At 52.7% G+C, this 22,495-nt stretch overlaps 1 protein-coding gene and 1 long non-coding RNA gene across 11 annotated transcripts in view; both read right to left on the reverse strand.

The window, feature by feature from the left end:
- Positions 1–2,680: 2,680 nt before the first annotated feature.
- On the reverse strand, positions 2,681–12,064 carry LOC140686613 (uncharacterized). Its single transcript, XR_012060454.1, has 3 exons — positions 11,790–12,064; positions 3,995–4,159; positions 2,681–3,100 (listed from the first exon to the last, which is right to left on the reverse strand). It is a non-coding gene; the product is annotated as an uncharacterized lncRNA (long non-coding RNA).
- A 4,784-nt stretch (positions 12,065–16,848) lies between these two features.
- The window catches only part of TMCC1 (transmembrane and coiled-coil domain family 1), a 186,460-nt gene continuing 180,813 nt past the window's right edge, over positions 16,849–22,495 (reverse strand). For all 10 annotated transcript variants that reach the window (XM_072941901.1, XM_072941905.1, XM_072941900.1 and 7 more), the window contains one exon: positions 16,849–20,809. In XM_072941901.1, the coding sequence (XP_072798002.1) occupies positions 20,495–20,809 (315 nt within the window). In that variant the 3' untranslated portion in view covers positions 16,849–20,494. The remainder of the gene's footprint in view (positions 20,810–22,495) is intronic.

Below are 22,495 nucleotides of genomic sequence, written 5' to 3' on the forward strand. Positions count from 1 at the left end.
AGTGCCTGCCCAGCGTCCAGGGGAAGCTATTTCCAGCTCCGGGAAACAGGAAGTGAGTCACGGCCGAGAAGGCCGGCCGGACGCTCCGCACCTCGGGTGCAATTGATGAGCGCCCGGACGGAAGGGCCGGCCGCACCTCGGGAAGCAGGAAGGAGGCCTGGAGGAAGAGGATAGGAGGAGAGACCCTCTCCCCAGCAAAACAGGCGGCCCTGAGGGGCCCCAGCGGAAGCAGATGAGGTCAGCACAGATGCGGCCACCAGCCCATTGTCCCACCACACCTGGGGTAGGCCAGTGGAGCAGGAGCGGCCACATACCAAAACCCCCCAACCCAACCGACAGCCATCCTGGGCCTGCCCACGGCCTGCACTTACCTCGTTTAGTGCGCCTCCCCCGGCCCCGCGAGCACAGGGTCTTACGGGCCCCGCTTTACGGAAGGCCAAAGAGAGGCAGAGACTTGCCAAGGCCACATAAACAGACAGGATGGCGTGGGACTTGAACCCAGCTCTGTGTGACCATGGAGATCTCTCAGACGGTACAGGAGACTCAGGGGACACCAGCACTGGCCCGGAGGCAGCCACCAAGAATGTCTAGGGCAGGTGTCTGAGGCCCTGGCTGGATTTCAGTCCCACTTCAGTCTCTACCTGAAAACAGGATCAAGCAAGTCCCCTGCCCCTGGCCCCAATTTCCCCATCCTCATTCAAGAGGCCTGACTGCCCAGGCCAGAGTCAGAGTCAAAGTCAGGCGTCTGAGGCTGGGACGGTCCCCTAAGCTGGGGCTCCCTGGGCTGGGGACCAGGGGATCCCTTCCACCTTACATCCAGGGACCCCAAGGATGGTTTGGCCAGGGCACCACCTGTGAACATCCATCTGGGACAAGGGGCTGTGTTGGCCCGCTGTGGTCACCCCTGACGGCGGTGGGGGGGTGCTCAGGCGAACTTTCACTTCCTCAACTGGACCCACATCACCCCCATCCCTGCCCTTCCATTCTCATTTCCCTCTCCACACCATAGGCAGAGTTGGGCACCCGCTGCCCTTAAAGGAAACGAGGGATTCCATGGCCTGAGCACCAGCCCCAGCACCTGGGCTTGGATGCACCGAGCAGCTACCCATGGGCACCTGAGGCCCTGCCACTGAGGGTGTGCCCCCGGGGTCACAGAGTCAGGGAGAGGCAGGATCAGGATGCTTTTCTGGGTTATGACCTCTGGGTAGGGGTGGGGGGTTGAAAATTTTCTTTCGAGTCTGAATTTTCTAAGTTTCATCAAAGAATGTGTATTATTGGTGTTAAAAATAAGCACAGGACAAGTGCTATGGGGTTGGGGGATGTGGGTTCTGGTCGATATTTGCTGGGAATCAGAGGCCAAAATCACAGGCGCACTTACAAAGGGAAGGGTGGTGGGGCCGCGGGGCCTGGAGGTGAGGGGCACTCAGACTGCCTCAGCCCTGCCCCGGACCTGTCGCCGCCCCATGGCCCAGAGGGACAGACTCAGCTTCACTGCAGTGGGGAGACGGAGGCTCAGAACAGCTGGCCACCTGGCGGGGTCACCCACCCAAGAAGGGCCAGCAGGATTGCCCACCCCGGACCCTCCCGTCAGACACAACTTCCAGGGCTGGACTCACCTGGGTGGTCCGCAGACCCCTCTGAAAGGCAGCACTGGTGGAGCGCCAAATCCGCGACTTCCTGAGTCAAGCCCCGCTTTGTGCCTCAGTTTCTCCGGCCGCCGTGGAGCATTGACTCAGGGCGGAGCCAGCGCGCGGTGCGCGTGCGCGCGTGGGGCTGCTATTGGACGGACGGACGGACGCGCGGCGGTCTCCGTGCCACGCACATGCGTAAGTGACGGGCCGCGCAGTTTATCTGGCCCGGAGGTGCGTTCCTCTGCGTGCTGTGTCCCCATTCCCGTCCCTCTCCCGTCACCGGACCTCAAGGCCGCCCCTGGGGCTTGGGCACGGGGAGCCGGAGCCCTGACCCTTTGGATCCCCTCGTGCCCACCCAGCGCTATCTCCGCGTGATTGGGGGAGGGGCCGAGAGGTTAAGTGAGGAGCCTCAGAAAAGCCTCTTAAATGCTACAGTCACAGCGTGATTTACGGTAGTTTTGAGACGCCCTCTCGCCCATAATTCACTTCCATTTGTAGGACCCTTGGCCCCCTCGCAGAGGATACCGGGAGAAGGCAGGGGGGTGGGGGTGGTCGCACTATTCTTAGCACCAGTAGCTGAGTGGGCTGCTGTGAATTATGGGTTTGGGGCTCTGCTGTCGCCTCCATGGCCTGCAGCCTCCTAGCCAAGACATCAGACCACCTCGGCACCAACCCCAGCTCCCGCCCTCACTGAGCTGGTTAAAGCACCTGCCGGACGCCTCCTGGGCTTGCCCTTGAGCGGTTCAAGTTAGTTCTGCCAGGTGGTGCTGTTATCCCCATTTTACGGAGAAGGAAACTGAGGCTCAGGGAGAACTCACTGCCCGAAGTGACACAGCCAGGGTCGTCGGAGTACAGCCCTTGTGCCCTATCCCATCCATACCTACTCTGTGCCTGTACCCCTTACCCCAACCCTGTGGCCTCCCATCTGAGTCCGACTCCCCCTCTGCTTTCTCCCCAATTACCTTCTCCCTCCCAGATCAAGATCCCTGAGCAGACAGTGAGGACCATAGTGGTGCAGAGAAGAGGGCTGTAAATCAACAAGGCCAGCCCACAGTGGAAGATGGAGTGTAGATTAATGAGAGCAGGAAGGTGCTGATACCAGTTTAGCCCTGGCAGGGGACATCAGGGGAGGGCTTCTTGGAGAGGCAATGCTTGATCTCAATGGGACTACCAATGGGGCCAGGGGTTGAGAGGGGACAGCCTGTGCAAAGACCCAGAGGCTGGAAGGAGCACATCACATTTTTCCCAACTGTTGGCCCTTCCTGGCCCTTCCCTCTCACCTCCCCACCCAGATCTCTCCTCCCTGACCTCCCCCGCCCACGCGCATCCTCTCCGGGTGGCTCCTCCAAAGACCGGAACAGGAGGTGGGACTCCAACCCCATAGCTCTCAGATGAGGAGAAACTGCTCCAAAGAGGGGGGAAAAAACCTCACACACATTAATTCCATTGTTTCCGCTCGTAGATCCTGCCTGAAAAACAAAAACAAAATCAAAATCAAACCCCAGCTGGGGGAGGCTTTATCTGGCAAAATGTTCAAGTAGGGGGTTGAGTGGTGGACAGACAGGAGACCTGGTGCCCTGGGGCCATGGAGCAGACACATACCTCTGTGCGCCCCCACACTGCCCCTCCCTGAGCGCTAGGGGTGCTGGTGCCCAGACCTCATCATTTTTCTCAGTCCCCAAGCAGCGTCCCCTTCACATCCGTACTGGGGGTGGGGGGCTGGTCACACAGCAGAGCTGGGATTTCAATCTGGATCTTTGTGACCCGGGAAACCTCTGGCTTGCCCACCTACTTGCCACAGTTCACAGGGCACTGGGAGCAGTTAATGGGGAGGAAGTGTTAGCAAGGTCACCTCCCTGCCTCTGCTCACACATCCAGGGACGGGGAGCTCACTCTTTACAATCAACCATTTTTACACACTTTGCATTGCCAGGAGTGTCCACTCCTGCCTCCCCCCCACCGGCCTGGCTTCTAGTCTCTGACAGGGACCCAGGAGGCCCTGCAGCGACGGGAACGGGACTGGAGGTGTGGCCCCATGAGACACTATCCAGAAAATGGGAAAGAGTGGGGAGGCCATGGGAGGGGAGATAAAATCTGGCCCCTCTAGCACTGCAGTCCTTTGGGGGAGTCCCTTGGAGCCTCCCTGCCAAAGCCTCTCACAGCCCCGTGGGCAGCGTCACCCCTTGGCGCCAGGCCTAGGCGCACTTCCCGCCTCCTGACAGCCCTCAGAGGGGATGAGATGAGGCCCATTTTCCGGACGGGACACTGAAGCCCAGCACTGAAGCAGCAGGAGGCCCCGAGGCGGCGGGCGGACCCCATGCCGGGGTCTGGGTGCCTCCTTCCCGCTTCCCTCCAGGCTTGACCTCAACAGCTCCTGGTTGGGCTTTTCCCAGAGCTGAGGCCGGAAGCACAGGTCCCGGGTGTTTGTTCAGGCCAGGCTGGGGCTCCGGGCAGGCGAGGCGGAAATGGCCACAAGATGTTTGTCCAAGTGGGGGTCAGGCTCTGCCGCCAGGAGTTTGGAGGAAGGGCTGGAGGAGCAGAAGGCCCGAGTCAGCACACCCCGTGGCCCGGCCTGCCTGGCCTGCAGGGGCAGGGCTGCACACAGTAGGCACTTAGCGGATAAGGAATCATGCTGGTGCCTCCCTCAGCCAGGGCAGGGCCCAGGCCCCAACCCCCTCATCTCCTCCCTCATCCCCAAATCGATCCGTTGAGCAACCCAGAAGCCCCACCTCCCAGACAGAGCAAGAGTCTGACCCTGCTCCCCGCCTCCCCCCAACCCAGGTCCAGCCCCCGGCTTCCCGCCTGTCCGGGCCTTTCCAGCAGCTTCCTCACTGGGCGCCGCTTGGCCCAGCAGTCTATTCTTCTCTGGCCTTGGCGCCAGAGGGATCCTATTAACACGCAAATCAGATCTTGTCTCTTCTGGCTCAACACTCACCCAGGCGCCCCCTAAGAGCAAAAGCCATCTGCTATGGGCTGAACTGTGTCCCCCAAATTCACATATTGAAGTCCCATTCGCCAGTACCTTGGAATGTGACTGTATGGGGAGACTGGGCTTTTCAAGAAGTGATTAAGTTAAAAAGAGACCCTGTGGGTGGGCCCCATTCCAACAGTATCCTCAGGAGAAGAGACCAGGGCACAGGCAGAGGAAAGACCTTGTGAGGACACAGAGAGAAGGGGGCCCTCTGCAGGCCAGCGAGAGAGGCCTCAGGAGAAGCCAAACCCGGCAACACCGATCGATCGTGGACTTCTGGCCTCCAGAACTTCGAGCAAAAAAATTTCTGTCGTTGAGCTGCGGTGCTTTGCTGTGGCGGCCAGAGCAGCTACAACACTGTCAGATCCTGCTGCCCTGGCCAACCTCTGCTTCTCCTCTTGGCCCCTTTGCTCTCTGCTCCTGGACTTGGCCTTGGCTTGTTTGCCCTCTGCCTGTTAGGCCCTTCCCCCAGGGCTGCCACCTTCTTATCACTCGAGTCCCTGCTCAAATGTCCCCCTTCAAAGAGATCCTCCCGGACCCAAGTGCTCCTTGGGTGCTGCCAGCCATGTCTCCTGCCAGCCTCGGACCTCCACCAGGGGAGGGGCTGGTGCTCCATGCCAGACGGTGCCTGGCACACAGGAGACGTGCAATGAAGCTTTGTTGAAGACAGGAGGCAGGCCCCTCCCAGCACTAACTCCCCATCTCCCAAAACACAGATCACAAGGGGCTTCAGAAGCAGAGCTGGGCCTCCAGGGGCCCCGCAGACTCAGGTGGCGGCCCCCAGTGGTCCTGCCCTGAGACCTACCCACTCACCAGCTGCATGGGCTGCTGCCTCTTTCCCACATCCTTGGCTTCCAAACACAGCACCTGTGTTCACTCCCCTCTTTCCTCATTTGTCTTTCAGCACTTCTTCCAGAGTCTCTGCCAAAGACCAAATGCATGCCCCCAAATTCCTATGTTAAATCCTAACCTACAAAGTGATTGCATTAGGAGGCGGGACTCTGGGGTGATTAGGTCATGAAGGTGGAGCCCTGGTGAATAGGATTAGTGCCCTTATGAAAGAGACCCCAGAGAACGCCCTTGTCCCTCCTGCCGTGGGAAGGCACGTGGAGTGTGAACGAGGCAGCAGGCTCTCACCAGGCACCAGATCTGCTGTTACTTTCCAGCCTCCAGAACCATGAGAAGCAAATGTCTGCTGCTTATGAACCAGTCTAGGTATCCTGTGACAGCAGCCCCCGGCAGACGAAGACAGGCTTCTCGCCTCGGACGGTGGAGCAGGTAGGATCCAGGCTGAAACCCAGGCCCATCCCTTTGACCTGGGGACTCAGTCCCAGCTCCTTCCCTCAGGGGCTGAGCATCTGGGAAGGACCTGAGCTCAGGAAGGTTCATGACAGCTCAGTCTTGGGGATGTATGGGGAGCAGCATGTGGGCACCCAAGCGTGTGCACGTGGGCTGACTCTGGCCCCAGGACCCCTCCCTGTGCCTAAATACTGTCTAGAAGCAGGGTGAGGAGAGGCCAGGAGACCACTGGGGCTGCTCTGGGCGTTTGCTCATTTATTCAGTCAAGAAACACTCTCTGGAGACAACTCCATGCCCACTCCAATGGCTGAAGTTTAAGACTGACAATGACAAGTGTTGAGAAGGACACCGAGCGACAGGAACTGTATACAAGACTGGGAGTGGGGCAGGGTGGTATTTGTGTGTGTGAAACGAGGCAGCCACTCTGGAGAACCATTTAGTAGTTTCTTAAAAAGTCAAACGGAGACTCAGACAACCCAGCAGCCCCACTCCTGGGTATTGGCATGAAATGAGGACGCACATCACACAGAAACCTGCGCACAGGTGTTCACAGTAGCAGCGCTGTAACTGCCCCAAGCCAGAAAAAACCTGAATGTCCCACACCTGGGGAACAAATGAACAGATGACAGTGCAGCCACACGATATAACCAAAAGCAATGAGCTACCGACAACGCACACCATGCGTGGATCTCAAAGCCGGATTCAGAAGTCTCCACGCTGTAAGAGCCCATTTCTGCCACATTCTGGACAGGGCCAGGTTGCCAGGTTGCGGGCATAGACTGGGAAGGGGCACCAGGGAAGTTCCTGGGTAGCTGGGAATGTTCTGTCTTGTTCTGAGAGTTGGTTACAGGGTATAAACGTGTAAAAATTCATCAAACTTTACATATTTGAGATCCGCCCACTACCCTCCGTGTAAATTATACCTCAATTGGAAAAATGAAAGTTTTTAAAAGCCGCCACTCCCCTTGCCAGGCCGCCTGCGGGGTGAAGGTGGGCCCCTAGCCCCTTGGGGGCCGCAGTGGGGGGCCCAGGCGAGGCGAGGCGCCCCTGCTCCGCACGAGGGCGCTGCCTGGTCCGGTCCAGGCCCGGGGCGTGCGGGGCCCGAAGCCGCGCCAGTGGCCCGCGTCCCGGCCGCCCAGGCAGGGTAAGGCCGGAAGCGGCGCGCGGGGTGGGCTGGGGGCCATTGTCTGCACGTCCGCTCCAGCCCCGCCCCGCATTGTCCCCTGGTGGGACCCTCCCCAGGCCGGCCCGGGGCGGGGCTGGGGTCGCTGAGTCGCGCGGAGGAGCCTAGCCCGCCGCGCCGCTCCCTCTCCAGGGTGTTGGTTCCGGCCAGCACGCTGTCCCCAGAGGCCAGGGTCACTTGTGCCACCTCCTTTTCCCCTTGGGGCTTTGAGCCCCTCAGAAACCAAAGACGCCGCTGGCGGGGGGTGGGGGTGGGCACTCCCTAGCAGATGGTCACGTGGACGCAAAACTGGGGAATCAAGGAGACGGGACAAACATTCCAGCCCTCGCCAGTGACCTCGCAGTGCACCAGGCACTGGGGACACACCGGGAAACAGGACAGACAGGGGCCTGTCCACAGGGACCCCCCACTCCAGTGGAGGAAGCGGGGCGGAGAGTCCCAAGCCACGACAAATAAGTGACTGTACCTTTGCACAAATGAGGAGACCAGGGAAGAGGGCTCCGGTACTAGGTGGTCGCCCGAGGCTCTGGGCAGGTGATGTGCTAGCAGAGAGCAGGGGAGGTAGAGGCAGCCCTGGGGGGAGTCGGGGCAGAGGGGCCGCGTGGACAAAGGCCTGGAGACCAGAAGGTGCTGCATGGGTTTGAGGCCAGCAGGTGGAGACCCGTGGTGGGTGGGAGGTGAGATCAGAGAGCAGCCTTGTGGAAGCCCAGACTTAAGGGGAGAGGCCGCATCTGGGAGTCAAATCCAGAGACGGCGGGGCTTGGGCCAGCAGCTTGCTGAGAAAAAATGAGTCGCGAAGGCTTGAGTTCTGGCCATGCTCGTTTGCCCTCTCCGGGCCTTTTTCCCGAGTTGTAGAAAGCGTCCGGGTTTGGAAGCTCTGAAATTCGGACCTTTCTCAAGCCAAGGACAATGCGACTTCACCTTGTTTGCACGCGAAATGCACCTGCAGAGGCTCACAGACTCAGGCGGACCTATAAAGGGAAAATCAACCCCGCACAGCCGGAGACGCCCTGGGCGGGAGGCTCTCGTCCACCGGGAGCTGGACAGAGGGACGGCGGGAGCTGCTGCCCGAGACGGGGAGTTTAAAGGTTTCCAATGCAGAAGGTGCGCTCCCTGCAGCGGCCACCAGGCGGCGGCAGAGACCAGAGAGTGCTTCGAAATAATTTCAAAATTACAGAAAAACTGTGAGAACAGTACAGAAAACCCTTGGACCCCTTTTTTTAAATTTCTTTTCTTTTCTTCTTCTTCTTTTTTTTTTTTTTTTTTTTTTTGCGGGAGGAGGTAATTAGACCGACTGATTTATTGTTGGAGGAGGTACCAGGGACTGAACCCAGGACCTGGGCTTGTTAAGCAGGCGCTCTACCGCTTGAGCTGTACCCTCCCACTTGGACCCCGTTCTTAATCCAGATTCACCAAGTTTTAGCATTCTGACCCCTTCTCTGCATATTCAAGTCCCTCTCCAAGCATTAGGAGATTGAGTTGCAGACATGATGCCCTTTGAACCCGAAATACTTCAGTGTTTCCCAAGAACAAGGACATTCTATTGCACAACTGCATGGAGTTTTCAAGATCAGAAGGCTTAATCATGATGCGATCTGCAAAATCTTATTCAAATATTGCCAAGTGTACCAATGAGGTCTTTTATAGCATCACCCCGCCCCCATCCCAAATCCAGGATCCACTCCAGGATCACATTTAGTTGTTCATTTATATTTTAATTGAAATTTATTGTATTTAACTAACATACTTCAGTAAAAATATAAATTTTTTTAAAGCAAAAAAAAAATTTATTCACTAAGCTTTCCAGGGCTTTCCAGTCATTGGAAAAGATGGCTGTAAAGAGTTCTAGCCTCGCCGTTCTTAACTGCATGACTCTGGCTGGGCAGGTCCCATCCAGGTCTTCTCCCTTGAAAGGTGTCAGGCTATAGGCAGGGGGTGTGGGAGAGGCCGGATGAGGCAAAGAATGCACCTGCATTCTGATATGGAATCTTTCATTCATTCTTCCTGGCCTGACCCACATCTCCAAGTGCTTGGCCAAGGGGTCTCTCCCAGTTCCCTACCGCAGTCTTCCAGTGGGGCACTGATTCCTTGAGAAAGCAGCTTCTTGCTTTGGAAAAGAAAGGCAAATGCCCCCAATGGGCAAATGCCAACAAAAGGCCAGCTGGGAGTCCTGCTCTGGGTTTGGAGCGGAAGCAGGGCTCTAGGACTCCAGGTGCTGGCAGATAAACCCCTGCCTGCAGCAAAATCCCAGGAGGGCCCAATCCTTTTGTCGGCTAATAGAGAGTAAACATAATTTCTTTAACTTTTATCATGAAAAATGGAAACATACACAAATAGTATAAGCAACCCTCATTTACCTGTCACCCAGTTGCAAAAAATAACTCTTGATGATGGATAACTTTGATTTTGGGCATAAACCTCAAAGGGAGTTAAAATCATTGAGTGACATCGCTGCAAAATTCCCCCCCTTCTTTCCTTTGCTTATTTGACAAGATTTCTGAGCACTTATACCTGTAATAGTGATAATGAGGACGAGATGAAGCTGAACACAGTCTCGTCATAGAAATAAGGAATACTGGGGGGAAGGTGTAGCTCAACTGGGAGAGTACATGCTTAGTGTCTAGAGGTCCTGGGTTCAATCCCCAGGACCGCCTCTAGAGATAAACAAACCAACCAAGCTATCCCCACCCCACAAAAAAAAGTGAAAAAAAAAGAAAGAAAGAAGGAATATTTATCCACTAGTACACAAAATGGGGAAAATCCAATCAACTCATTTAAAAATGCATTGCTTAATCAGTGTCCACAACAGTTGTAGTATATTTACATTGTTTTGAGCAACTACATACTAATATTTGTGATGATACCTTTCCAGAATAACATTTTAACACTTAGTGACTCAAGATCACAGAAAATTTATAATTTTTAAAACCTCAGTTTCCATCCGTAGTTTTTGCTGCAGAGAAGATGGTGTGATCAGTAAGAGCCTTACATTAGGCTAGAGCTTTGTGGGGAGAGTGGAATTGAAGACGTTTCAAAGAGAAGAAGTAAAGGGAGAACTTCACAGAGGAGCTTGTGGCGGTGGGTCTCCCATCACTGCGCTCTTTACTTTAGAGTCACTGCATGTAGTACAGAGAGTGATGGAAGGGTTTACAATATTTAAAATATTCTGGAAAGTACATCCTTTGCATCCATTTAAGCTTTAATATTATCGATGCCAATTTTAAAAAGTGTCAGAGGGTGCAGTGTCCCCGAATTCTTTCGGGAGGCCCACTAGCAAAACTGTTCGGAGATCTCCGATGGGTGGACCCAGGGAGCCGGGTCTGAGTGCAGGAACCCCCCGGCCCCTGCACGCTGGCCTCCCTCCAGACTCAACTTCCTCTGGGTTCTTGTCCCATAACTGGGAGATTCAATCACTGGTTGTTTCACCCCTGAAGCCACTGACAGTCTGAGGTCCCTGAGGAGAGAAACCCGTCCCCCAGCTCCCCTCACAGTCGGCCGGGGCTGGGGTGGACGCGCAGAGAAGGCAGAGCAGACCGTCTGCCTGGGGGAGGCGGAGACGGGAGGGGGGCTGTCAGGGGAGACTTCTGAGAAGAGCTGCTCTTTGAAGGAAGAATAGAAGTTTCCTGAGACAGACGGAGGGAAGGGCAGTGAGAACAGCCTGTGTGAAGGTAAGGAGGTGACAGCAGTTGCGGGAGTGGTGGCATTCTGTCATACGCAGCGGAGGGGACACAGGGCACAGGGCTTCTGTTAAGAGCATCCCTGGTCTGCGGTCTGCGAGCATTTCCTGCCCTCCAGGTGCTGCTCTGGGTCCCGGACAAGGGTTAGCTCGGGACACCCTCCTAACAGCCTCCTGAGACCGGTGCTAGTGTCACCCCTGCTCTTCAGCTGAGTTGACGAGACAGTGAGAGGTGGCGTGATGTGCCTGAGGTCACTGGGCCTGGGCAGAGGCCGTCTGGGGGACTCCGCAGAGACCTGCCCCAGAGGCACGCCGCCCCTCCTGCCCAAGCAGCAGGGCTTTGCAGCACAAACCCAGCCTCGTCCTGTCCAGGCGTCGGGGTTCCGGGTGGTGGGCCCGCTGCTGCCCAGCTGGGGCCGGTGTGGAGCCCCTGGAAGGCCTCCAGGGAGCCGCAGCAAGTTGGCCGGGCCTGGGGCGTCTGCTGTGGCCCCAGGCCCGCTCACGGCCCGACGGCCAGGGGGCAGACGGGCAGGGTCGGAGGCTCTGCTCCGAGCCTCTGCTGCCCCATCCCCCTCTCTCGCTCACCCACACCATCCAAAAGTCAAGGCCTCCCCTTGCCCATCAACTCCGCCACTTTCTACCTGGCTCACCTCCGGCATGACCTGCCTGGACTCATCAGCAAAGAGCCGTTCATATAACACTGGGCCAGATGGAGCTGCTGTTTTTACAACTCAAATCCGTGGAGTGTTGGAAATTTCACATGGTTCCACCTACCGGCATCTCATGGGGAGACTGGGAGGATTAAACAAGACACACAAGAGACAACTTAGCGCGGCCCCCAGGCGTATAAGCACTTGACATAGTCAGCTTTGTGTCCACGTGGGGTGAAGGACGCAAAAGTGGGTAAGAAGCCGTTTGCATCTTAAGGAGCTTGTGTGGGACACATGACTGGGCGTATTACGGAAATACAACCTGAATTAGATTGGCCCCCAAGTGGGGATTAGTTCGCGGTACCCCGGCAGGTCTCACCTGATCACAGCTCGGCGAGGATGGGATGCAGGAGCAGCCGGGGCCCGTGGTGCCGGAGGGCGCGCTCTGTGCCTGCCTGGGTCTCTGCCAATAGCTCTCATGAGCTTCACACTTACCTCTCCTAAGACCTAGGAGCTAGGGCTGACCCTCCCTCTGGGACAGACTTTGAGAACACGGCCACGCCCGCACAGACAGCCTGGCTGGACAGAGGGCAGGTGTGGTCCTGGACGGGAGGGTGTCGGCAGACCATCCCTGACGAGTCTACCAACACACAGGTCTCCTGGCTGCAAGTAATAAACCCAATCAAACCAGCTTCAGCAATAAAGGGAATTCACTGGCTCATCACCCTGGGAGGTTTAACAGATGAAACTGGCTTCAAGCATGGCTGCATCCAGGAGTTGAACTGGTTCGTCAGGAACCTGCCCCTCTTGTCTATGTCTTGGCTTTGCCTCCCTCCCTCTTGATTTCATGCCTAGGCAGGCTGTGTTCCTGGCAGCTCTGGGGGCCGCGTCCTTGTAGGAAGCAGCCTGAGGGAGAAGAGTCCCTCTTTCCCAACACAGCCAGCGAGAGCCCCGGGAGAGGCTCTGGCCTGACTTGGCTCACCCGTCCATCTCCAGAGCCAGGATTGTGGGATTGGGTCGTGAACAATGGGGAGCGAGAATGGGGGAAGGTGTCTCTTGAAAAAGGGCTCAGTTACCAGAGGAAGGGATGTGGTGTGGTCGAACCACACATAAACCAAGGGGTCCATCAGTGAGGCAGGTGCGGGGACAGGGACGGAGCAGAGCCAGGGTCACCTGAGTGTCCGTGGGGACGTCACAGGGAAGAGGCTCTTAACTCCCCAGAAGGTTACACAGAACTGCCACCTCACCCAGCAAGCCCACTCCCAGCTGTGCACCCCAAAGAACGGAAAACAGGGCCTCAAACAAGTGCATGCACACCCACGGTCACAGCAGCACCACTCATTGCGCCCAAAAGGTGGAGACAGCCCACACGGCCATCGGGAGTGAGTGGGTGGACGGGCACGCGCCCGAGCCCCACAGTAGGTGCCGTTCAGCCGCGGAGAGGAATGAAAGGCCACGCTGCAACGGGGGTGAACGCTGAAAGCACTCTGCTGAGTGAAGGAAGCCAGACGAACGTTCACGTTTTGGATGATTCCACTTACGTGAAGCATCTGGAGTAGGTAAATCACAGAGACAGCCCGGAATGGTGGCTGGAGTGAGGGGGGGGGGGACGACGAAACTGTTTCAGAACCAGACCGAGGCAGTGGTTGCTCAGTATTGTGAATGTATCAAATACCACGGAATTGTCCAATTTAAAATGGTTAGTTTTGTTATGTGAATTTCAACTTAATAATAAAAGGACACTGGCCCAGAAAAAAAAGGACAAATAATGTATGCTATCTGGTATTTACTTCGAAAGGATCCAGTTTGAGGGCGAGAGGGGAGTGGAGAGGAGTGGAGGGCAGGTACGGATGAAGCAAGATTGACCCCAAATTGGTAACTGTTGATTGGGGTTCATGACACTATTCACTTTTGCCCTATGTTTGAAAAATTCCTTAATAAAAAGTTAAATAAAAGAGTAAGAGCTTGTCAGGCAGACAGACGGGTGTGTGTGTGTGTGTGTGTTTGTGTGTAGTCACTACAAGAAGAGGGAAGAGCACAAAGGTGCAGAGGAGGGACGCAGTCGGGGCAAAGCTCGAAGGAAGGGGCTGTGGGACACCTGCGTGAAGACTCGGGCCGAGTCCAATGTCACCAACGAGCAGAAGACCAGGCTTCCTTCCTTCTTTCTTCTTTTTTTTTAAAATAAAATCTTGGTTTTAAGCAGAATAGTCTCAAAGCTGCTGGGTCAGCGGTCACAAAGTCCAAGCACGCCTCCTGTTCACTGGTGGGGCTTCATTCAGAATGCACTGCATCTGACTTTGGGCATAATTCTGATAAGCTGGGTTAAGTGGAATCACAGCGCACAGCAGATGAAAGGCAGTTTTCAGAGGGGAAGTGAGAGGCGTTTAGGTGAGGCAAGGACGTTGGCAGGAATGAAATGCGACAGCCTGGCTTGGAGCATAAGACAGGAAAGCTTCCGAAAAGAGGTATTAGGATAAAATCAGAGAGTCATCAAGGAACTGCAAATCACAGCCACGGGGAGCCGCTTCACACCCACGGGGGGTGTGAGGAAGAAGCCAGGTAGCGACAAGTGCTGGTGAGGATGTGGAGACAGCTGGGAGGAGGGGAAGAAGCCTCCGCTGCTTTCGGTAGTTTCTCGAAAGATTAAACAGTTGCTATATTACCCAGCAATTCCACCCTCAGTGTACACCCAAGAGAAATGAGACATATGTTCACTCAAAAACTTGAACGTGAATGTTCACAGCGACACCATTCATGACAGCTGAAAAAGCGGAGACAACCCAAATATCCATCAACTGGTGATGGACAGAGATGTGGTGGATCCATACGACGCAGGAATACTCAGCTGTAGAAAGCAGTGAGGCACCAAAGCACGTTACCACAGAGGTGAACCGTAACAGCATCCTAAGGGAAAGAAGCCAGTCACAAAGGACCACGCCCTGTATGGTTCCATTTACAGAACATGTCTAAAACGGCAGATCTCCTGATAGAAGGTAGATTCGCGGTTTCCTAGGGCTGGGGGAGTAGCAGGGTGACAGCTAATGGGTGCAGGGTCCTTTCGGAGGTGATGCAAACGGTCTGGAATTAGGGGTGTTGGATGCACAACGGTCAATACACTAAAAACCACTGCGTAGAACCCTTTAAATGGGTGAACTGAATGGTACCTCAGTAAAGCTGCTGTTTTGAAAAAAAGAATAAAAGCACAGTAGCCTGGGTTGTTTTAGTGCAGGGCCAAACAGGATCGTGCTTCTCAATTATCTGAGTCACCTTCTCCAGGCCGGCAACCTGGTTAAATGATTTCAGCAGGACGTGTGTCATTAACGTTCTGAAAGATACCTATTGAAAATGAGTAAGAGGGAAAAAATTCTTCCAATGCTTAAAGCAGTGTGATTCAGAGTCCAAATCGTGCTTTCCCATTTACTAGTGAAACGACTTGCCCATAGGATAAAATCCAAACCCCATCTGAGTTTGTTTCATCTACAACATGGGAATTATGCCGTTTCCTTTCCAGAGCAACTCTAAGAATCAGAAGTAAAACAAGTGGTGCTGCCTGGCCCAGAATAGGGATTCACTGTGTAGCAATTTAAAAACTACACTTCTCAAAGAGCACCCACTACGTGCCAGCACCATGCCAGGCGCTGAGGAGCCATGAACACAACAACTCCCCTGCGTGTGACGAAGACATCACCAGTGTCATCTCTTAGCCCCTTGGCCCGGTGTTCACGCCTCCCTTTGCCAGTTTTCCTTCCCGGTGGCTGTGATGCTCTCCTTTGCTGCTTCTATGGTCAGAGTATTCTTAACACACACTGACTTTCTCTGGTTTCCCAAACCAACTCAAGAGCCAGAGCGGCCAGGGACAGCCCAAATTCTGGCTGCTGGGCCCTCCATCAGGTGAGAGTGGGAGACGTGGGTGAGAGAATCTGACAGGAGCCGGGTGAGTGAGACAAGTCCTGTCCTCAGGGAATTCCCGGCCTGTAACTCGCACTTGCAATGGAGGCCGTGGCAGCTGGGGCCGGGTGAGGCGCCGCGCAGTTATCTCATCGAATCCTCACGAACTCCTGAGGTATAGTGGTTGTTACAATTATTTTCATCATGGCTTGCTGTACATTTTAACAGTCTCGTTAACTATTGAAGTCTTCTAAAAGAATATTCCTTTGGACAGGTTAGGCATTCATTAAGACAGAGGCCTGAATAAATTTTCTAAGTACTCCTGCTGAAGGATTTAGGAACTCTAACAACAGGGGTTGGGTGTAGCTCGGTGGCAGAGCGTGTGCTCAGCATGCACGAGGTCCTGGGTTCAATCCCCAGTACCTCCACTTAAAAAAAAAAGAGGCAAAAAAAGAATTCAAACGCCAAAGGTTTCATACATATATTTATGAATTATATATACGAATGAATTGAACTCTGAGCCTTCCATACCTTCACTTCCCAGATAACAAAAAGATTTTAGCTCCCTCCATTCTAGGATCAAAAGGCCAAACACCTTGGACAGATTTCCTCAACCAGCCGACTGGCTTGGATGACATGAACAGGGGGCCTATGACTGTCTTTATGCACAGGCTGGGTCACTGCACCTATCAACGCCTTCTTGTACCCATGGTGCAAATCTTGAGCGTGGCATTTAGCATTTGTTGCAACCATTTTTAACTTTGCTCCTGAGTCACACCTTCTTCCAGGCAGCCTCCCAGCCACCCAAGGCTTTTATTTTCACAAGGCCCCCGAGGTAGGATCAAGACGGGCGTGGTATCTCCAGTTTACAAGTGGGATAGGAGGGACAGAGCTGGGAAGCCAGAAGAGTGGCCCAAACAGTGTGACGCTCAGGTTGGGCCTGTGAAGGACCAAGTCCTCAAGACCCTGTCTGGCATCCTGTCGAAGGCGACGTGAGCGCTTCTGGACTTCCAGAGGCCTCCAGAGATTAAAGGAAAGCCACCACAGAAATTACTACCTCTGTAACAAAGCCATAGATGGAACTAGGCTAGAAAATCACTCCTTTCGTGTACGTAGGACTTCACATGTTACATGTTTTGCAAAGTAAGTTTTTACACTCGTAACACTTGTTCGTTGACAAAGCCTTGTAACGACAGACAGGGATCTTTATGCCCATCTGGGCTCATCAGATGCTAAATGTGGGGGGGTACTGCCTCTAGAGGACTCCCTCCAAAGGTCTCAAAGGTGGTCTCATCTTCCAGCCTAAAGGAATGGTGGCAAAGCGCCAGCCTGAAGCCATGTGTACACAGTCCAGGGAGACAGTGACAGCTACCAGCTATCAGTTATGGTTTCAAGACACTGGCTACACACACACCCACACATGCACACACACACTCTCACAGAGTTTCTCATGCACAAACTAGTGCAAAGTTTTCAGACCGACAAACTTGTCATTGGAAACCGAATATGCAAAAATAAAGAGCAAAATAAACCTGAGTCCAACCACCTCGTTAATAGCTGAGGTCTTTATTTCAATTTGTATGTACAGTAAAAGTGCTGCTGAGAATCGGCAGCGACCAGACGAAACATAAATGTAATTCTCTCTCAACAATTAGCAGCTTAAGATCTATCAGCTACAGTGTTAACGTTCACACGTTCACAAGTGTCATTTCTGTACTTTTCAATTCGTGCAAGTGAGTTTTTATTCTTACACACGTTGATAAAACACACTTACAGTCTAGTAGTCAGTCCTACCGAGGGTAACTTCACCTAGCATACACAACACACAGACAGAAGTGTTAACTCTTAGAGCCACGTTCAAAATCCCCGGTTTCATTTGGGGGTGGGAACCCTAATTTTACCTGTGCCAATTTTCTGGTTATAGTATTTGGTTTTGTCTTGGGTGCGTATTTTCTGAAGCTGAAAGGCAGCTCCTTACTGGAAGTCGCTTGGAGTTCGGCGACTCACTGGACTGTACCTCAAAGGAATATGAGATCAAAAACAAAACCAAATGCAGTGAAGACCACATGAAAATATGCTCATTGTTACGACATGGCTAGCAAGGAAGGCTCCATCTGTGTTTTTCTTGGTACCAGGCTTTTCACCTCAACAGGGGAGAGAGAAGACCCCACCCAGCCAGCGAAGGTACAAAATTCAACCTGCTTTTGCTTCTTAGGGAGGCAGTGGAATCGAAAGCCTTCCTTGCTAGCATGCACTGAGTATATTTCCGAAGAACTGAAATTGGAGCAGACAGAAGTGCCCTTCAATTACCAGAAAGAAGGTAGCGCGTTAGTCACTCTACAACCTGAACAGAGCCACCCAGGCAGCCACAGCCAGCCTCGCACACCAGCACTAACAGTGATCCAGGAATGCTTCATTTCAAAGGGAATGCATGGAGTCTTTAAAAGAGGAGAAGCATTAGAGCGAGGTTTCCACCCACAGAACTGTTAAACCATGAGGGCGAGGGTGGGTGCAGAAGAGCTCTGAACAGACAAGAGAATCCAAAAACAGCCGCAGTGCAGAGACACTCAAAGGCAGCAGGTGCGGGCAGCACAAAGTGGGCCGAAGGCATGACACCAAGGCAAGGTTACAGACAGCATTAAATGCAGACAACTGTGGGGCCTGGTGAATAATCAAGGGACCAGAAAGCCAGAGAGCCGTTACTGTGCCTGACCTAGCCCGGAGGTCCTTCCTGGGACAGTCTGAGAGAGGAGGAGGGAGTTAGTGCGGGCCTGTTTGGCTGGGAGCTCGGGGAGCTTTCCAGAGGTGAAAACACTCCTTTGATAGAAACTGTCCCAAGGCAAATGGGAACAACTTCAGTCCATCAGCCGCAGCGACTTCCAGCGCCCCACAAAACTTAGTGACCTCCACACAGTTCAGGGGACTCAGAAGTTTTATCTTAGCAAAACTGGAGGGTGTGGCTGGAGCATCTTTTCAATAACTTGGTGGGGCTCTCTTCCCCACTCTGAGGGATTAACGTAAAGCAGGAAGTTAGGAGAAACTGCTGGCTTGACAAGGTCATGGGGTCCCTTGGCACTCCAGCCTAAAGTCACTGCACTATTTCTAGGCAAAGGTAACATTTTAAGTACATAGGCCTGGGAACAATTTGTTTTGGGCCTGAATAGGAATTGGTTCCAGTTTTTTTTTTTTAAAAGAAAAATCACCCCTGTGGTCCCTTCTCTGGGCACTGATTCTGAGAGGTCAACAGAGCTAACAGGTGTACTGCAGTCACCTGGGGATAGAGTGAAGGCTGGGGTACCTGAGTTACAGTATCAAAATGATTATGGAAACAACATGCAGACTCTGAGGCCAGCCTGCCCAGCCACAGGAGGCTGGCGCTGTCCTGTAAAGCGTCGTCTCAGACAGACAAGGCAATGCTAATCTCGTTCCAGGAGAATCTCCCGGACTGGGGGAGACAGGCAAGCATGCTCTGCTACTCTCTTCAGGGCACAGTAGGTGCCTCTTGCTCGTCACCTGTTGGTACAGAACGGAGGCCAAGAGGGAACAGCATTTGTGATTCAACATTGTTAGTAGGAAAAGACTGACCAAGCTTTCTAGACATGCTCTAAAACCCCAAGTCCACCAGGATGGTAGAGCTGGTTATAGGCTGGGTAAGAAGGCTCAGGCCGTTTTTCTAAATCGTCTACAAATGTCCACTGAGCACAGCCATGTTAATATGTCAGTCTTGATGAACAGGAAGCTGACAACATTTTATACCCCAAACTTGGGTCCTTCTAACCTGACATTCTCTTTCTGCTCTTGAGGGAGAATCACCTTTAGTTGATTCTCTCAGAGAGACAGAATAAAGCTTTGAAATTAAGGATGCTGGGGCCAAAATGCAGACAGAAAATTCCACATCACTTTGGTTTCAGTAATTAGGGGGTGTTAAAAAATAAATTAAGAAAATGCACGGAATTACTTATGACTCTCATAACATAGCCTCCATTCTTCCTGAAGACAATGCAGCCCAAAGTCACTGGGTGAACGTATTCTTGGGGCAAAAAAATCTTCTATCCTATCATGCTGGTCTGTGGAAACAGCCTCCCCCTTTCCTCTCCAGCCAAGCCAAGCCCAGAGAGTGGTGGTGTGGGGGTGGCAGGACACCAGAAAGCAGGAGCAGCAGCCGGGGAGGGGGGTTTAAGCTGCGTCTCAGGACAGGGGTGTCAGAGGGCAGCATTTCCAGCACGTCTTCCTTCACTCAAATTGTTTCAAGACAAGAGGGAGCAGCACACTTAAATATCCACACATTTCTTCATTTAAAAACATCACTTCTTTATTTTAAAGGGAAAATAAAAGACCCTCCCAACCCTTTCCAAAAAAACCCAATAATAATAATAACAATAAAAAATCCTATTAGAAACCATAAGGAAGCACTGAGAGTCTGAGTTTACATTCTTCAAGTATGCTGTTCAGATTTTTTTGTTTTTTAAATTGGTGACTATACACATACTTAAAAAAACCTTAAAAGTGCGGCCATGGGATTTGCTTAAAATTAAGTATTTAGAGGGCTGTTTCAAAATACTGTATGTAGTAGGGCTGTGCAGTGATCCTCTGGGGCACGATGCTCTCACTCCTGTATCCCAGCAAAGGTTAAGGGACCAGGTTCAACAGTGATCACGCTTCCAGAGTTAGCGTGAGTGGCCAACTTGGGTGAGAAAGCCAGGGAGATCCATGTGTTCATCCACGGACAAGGGAAATCCACCCTGAATCCAGAAATTCAGACATGGAATGTGGTAGGACTTCACAGGAAAGTTAGTCTGGGAGGGGAGAGGCGGTGGGCCCAGACAAGGCCGGGTGTCGGGTTTAACTGGCTCCCCTCGCCGGGTTTCAGGGCAGCCCGTCAAGCCACAGCTCAGAACGCCCGGCGTGCTCCAGGTTGTTGGTTCATGTTCAAGGGCTGTTTACGATCTGCATCCCAAGGAAAATCATGCTACATAAAAATGATCCAAGATTTTTGCCCAAAAAACTTCTTGGATAAAATCTAAAAAATACTATTGCAATTGCGTCTTTTGAAGAAAAAAACATTATTCTAAATGTAAACAGATTCACTCAACTCTCTTGTTGCTGTAGAAAACTTCAGAGTAGGTATGTCGCTGTCTGAGTCCTCGCTGCGTGCACTGGCCAGACGGTGGGGAGCACGGCCTCCGGGGGCCAGCATCACCTGGGGGAGGAAAAGAACCGCTCCACGTAGCTGAAGAGGGCGTCCCAGTGCTTCCAGAGAAAGGCAATGAAGACCACAAGGAATAAAGTGCTGAACGTCCTGTTGCGCGTCTTCATGAGCGGGACCACGCAGTTGGCCACCGTGGAGACGAAGACCAGGAGGACGGCCATGAGCGCCAGGAGGATGTTGATGAGCTTGCCCAGCAGGTTGCGCGCCGTGGCGTTCTCCAGCCCCTCCAGCTGCACCACCTGCTGCTGCTGCTGCTGCAGCTCCATCTTAGAGATGCGGGTCTGGCACGCCTCCAGGGCCTCCTGTGGGCCAGAACAGGGGACAGGTAAGCCTTCTGCTCACGGGCACTCCGAGGGGCTGGCGTGCCCCTTGGGCAAACCGGACGCACCTGGAGCTACACCAGGGACTGAAAACCTGCCAGAGCCTTAAGTGTAAGAGGCCAAATGCACAACTCACCATTCAAGGGGCTGTAACTCACCTGAATCACCCTCACGGCACTCCTGCAGGATGGCTCACAGGAAGCAGTTGCTACAATTCGATTTGGTCTTAAACATTTTAATAACAAAACTTCAAATATATGATTTTGTTTCTCTTGTTTTCCATTTAAAATTATTAAATTATTAATTTAACTAATTTAAGAACACACATACTTGTTCAACAAAAAAATTTCAAACAGGGACACACAGTCTCTCTTGATACCGTCCTTAATTCCAGCCCCGCCCTTGACGCCACTGTCAGTTTGGTGTGTGTTCGTCCTTTCACTTGTCTGTAAGTCTATACGATATGTGCCTAGGCATATGCATGGAGTTATTTTAAAATTTTCTACCTTAATACAGGTAGTATCTAACTACAGGAATGATCCACAGCTTGCTTTTTTCAGTCAGCAGTGAGTCCTGGAGATCTCTCTACGTTCTTTTTAACAGCTACCTAGCATTTTATAGAATGGATATGTCAGAGATCCCTACTGGAGAGACCAAACATTTCTAGCAATCTGCTCCCCTCAAGGTCATGACCTTCACCCATGAGATTATATGAAAGTTACCCTAACATTCACACATCAGAACCTATTTCCTTCGTGATGGTCAGATACCTTCCGAAGCTCAGCAGTGGAGGGAGCCCTGGGTTTTCTTAGTCTTGGTTTCAATGGGTCCTGGTTTCCTGAGATTTGAGGTGAAGGCCAGGCAACTTCAGACTGAAGCTCAGCCAGAGAATGGGAATACAGTGGGGACACCCCAGCCCAGAACGATCTTGGGAAAAGAGCTAAAACATAAACAGAATTCTGGGGCCTGGAAAAGATGGCAACTGGGCAAATGATCCAGACGTTCCCCTGATTCTTGCAGGCTGCTGTAATAAAAGCTCCCTAGATCATGTCCCTTCTCCAAAACTAGCTGATTTCAAGATGCCTGCACGTGACACTACCGTTTCCTTAGAAACGCCTCCTAAGTGGGATGATAAAAAGTTAAATATTCTGTTTTCTCTCAGATCAAACCACAGGACTATTAACCAGAAACATCACTGCCTCATGTGTTATTCTTGCAAACCACCTGGCAATGCACCTGTAAAAGGCCTGCGTCTGGCAGCTAGGACAGAAGCCCCCTCTGCCGTAGAAGACAAGTAAGGTGGCCCCGAGGCTCGTCAGAGCAGCTCCTGAAGCGGTAACCAACAGATGGAGTACATGTACATTCCCATGTGCTGAGACGACTGTGGTCCTAAGAAAACTTGCCAAGAACCAAGCAAGCACACCAACTCACCAGCTCCAAACGGTAGACAGACTTGTGCAAAATGCCCTCATCTGAAGAGCCGGCACTACAGCTGGGTGTAAGCTTCTCTTGTACTCTACCCTCCCCATATTTTTTCCTAAACATATTTTTTTTATTGTGGTAAAATACATACAACACAAAATTTACCATTTGAATCATTTTAAAGTATACAGTTCAGTGGCACTTAGTAAATCCACGATGCTGTGCAACCATCACTACTATTAAAGT

Source organism: Vicugna pacos, chromosome 17 (genome assembly GCF_048564905.1).
Source record: "Vicugna pacos chromosome 17, VicPac4, whole genome shotgun sequence".
NCBI classification, from domain to species: Eukaryota; Metazoa; Chordata; class Mammalia; order Artiodactyla; family Camelidae; genus Vicugna; species Vicugna pacos.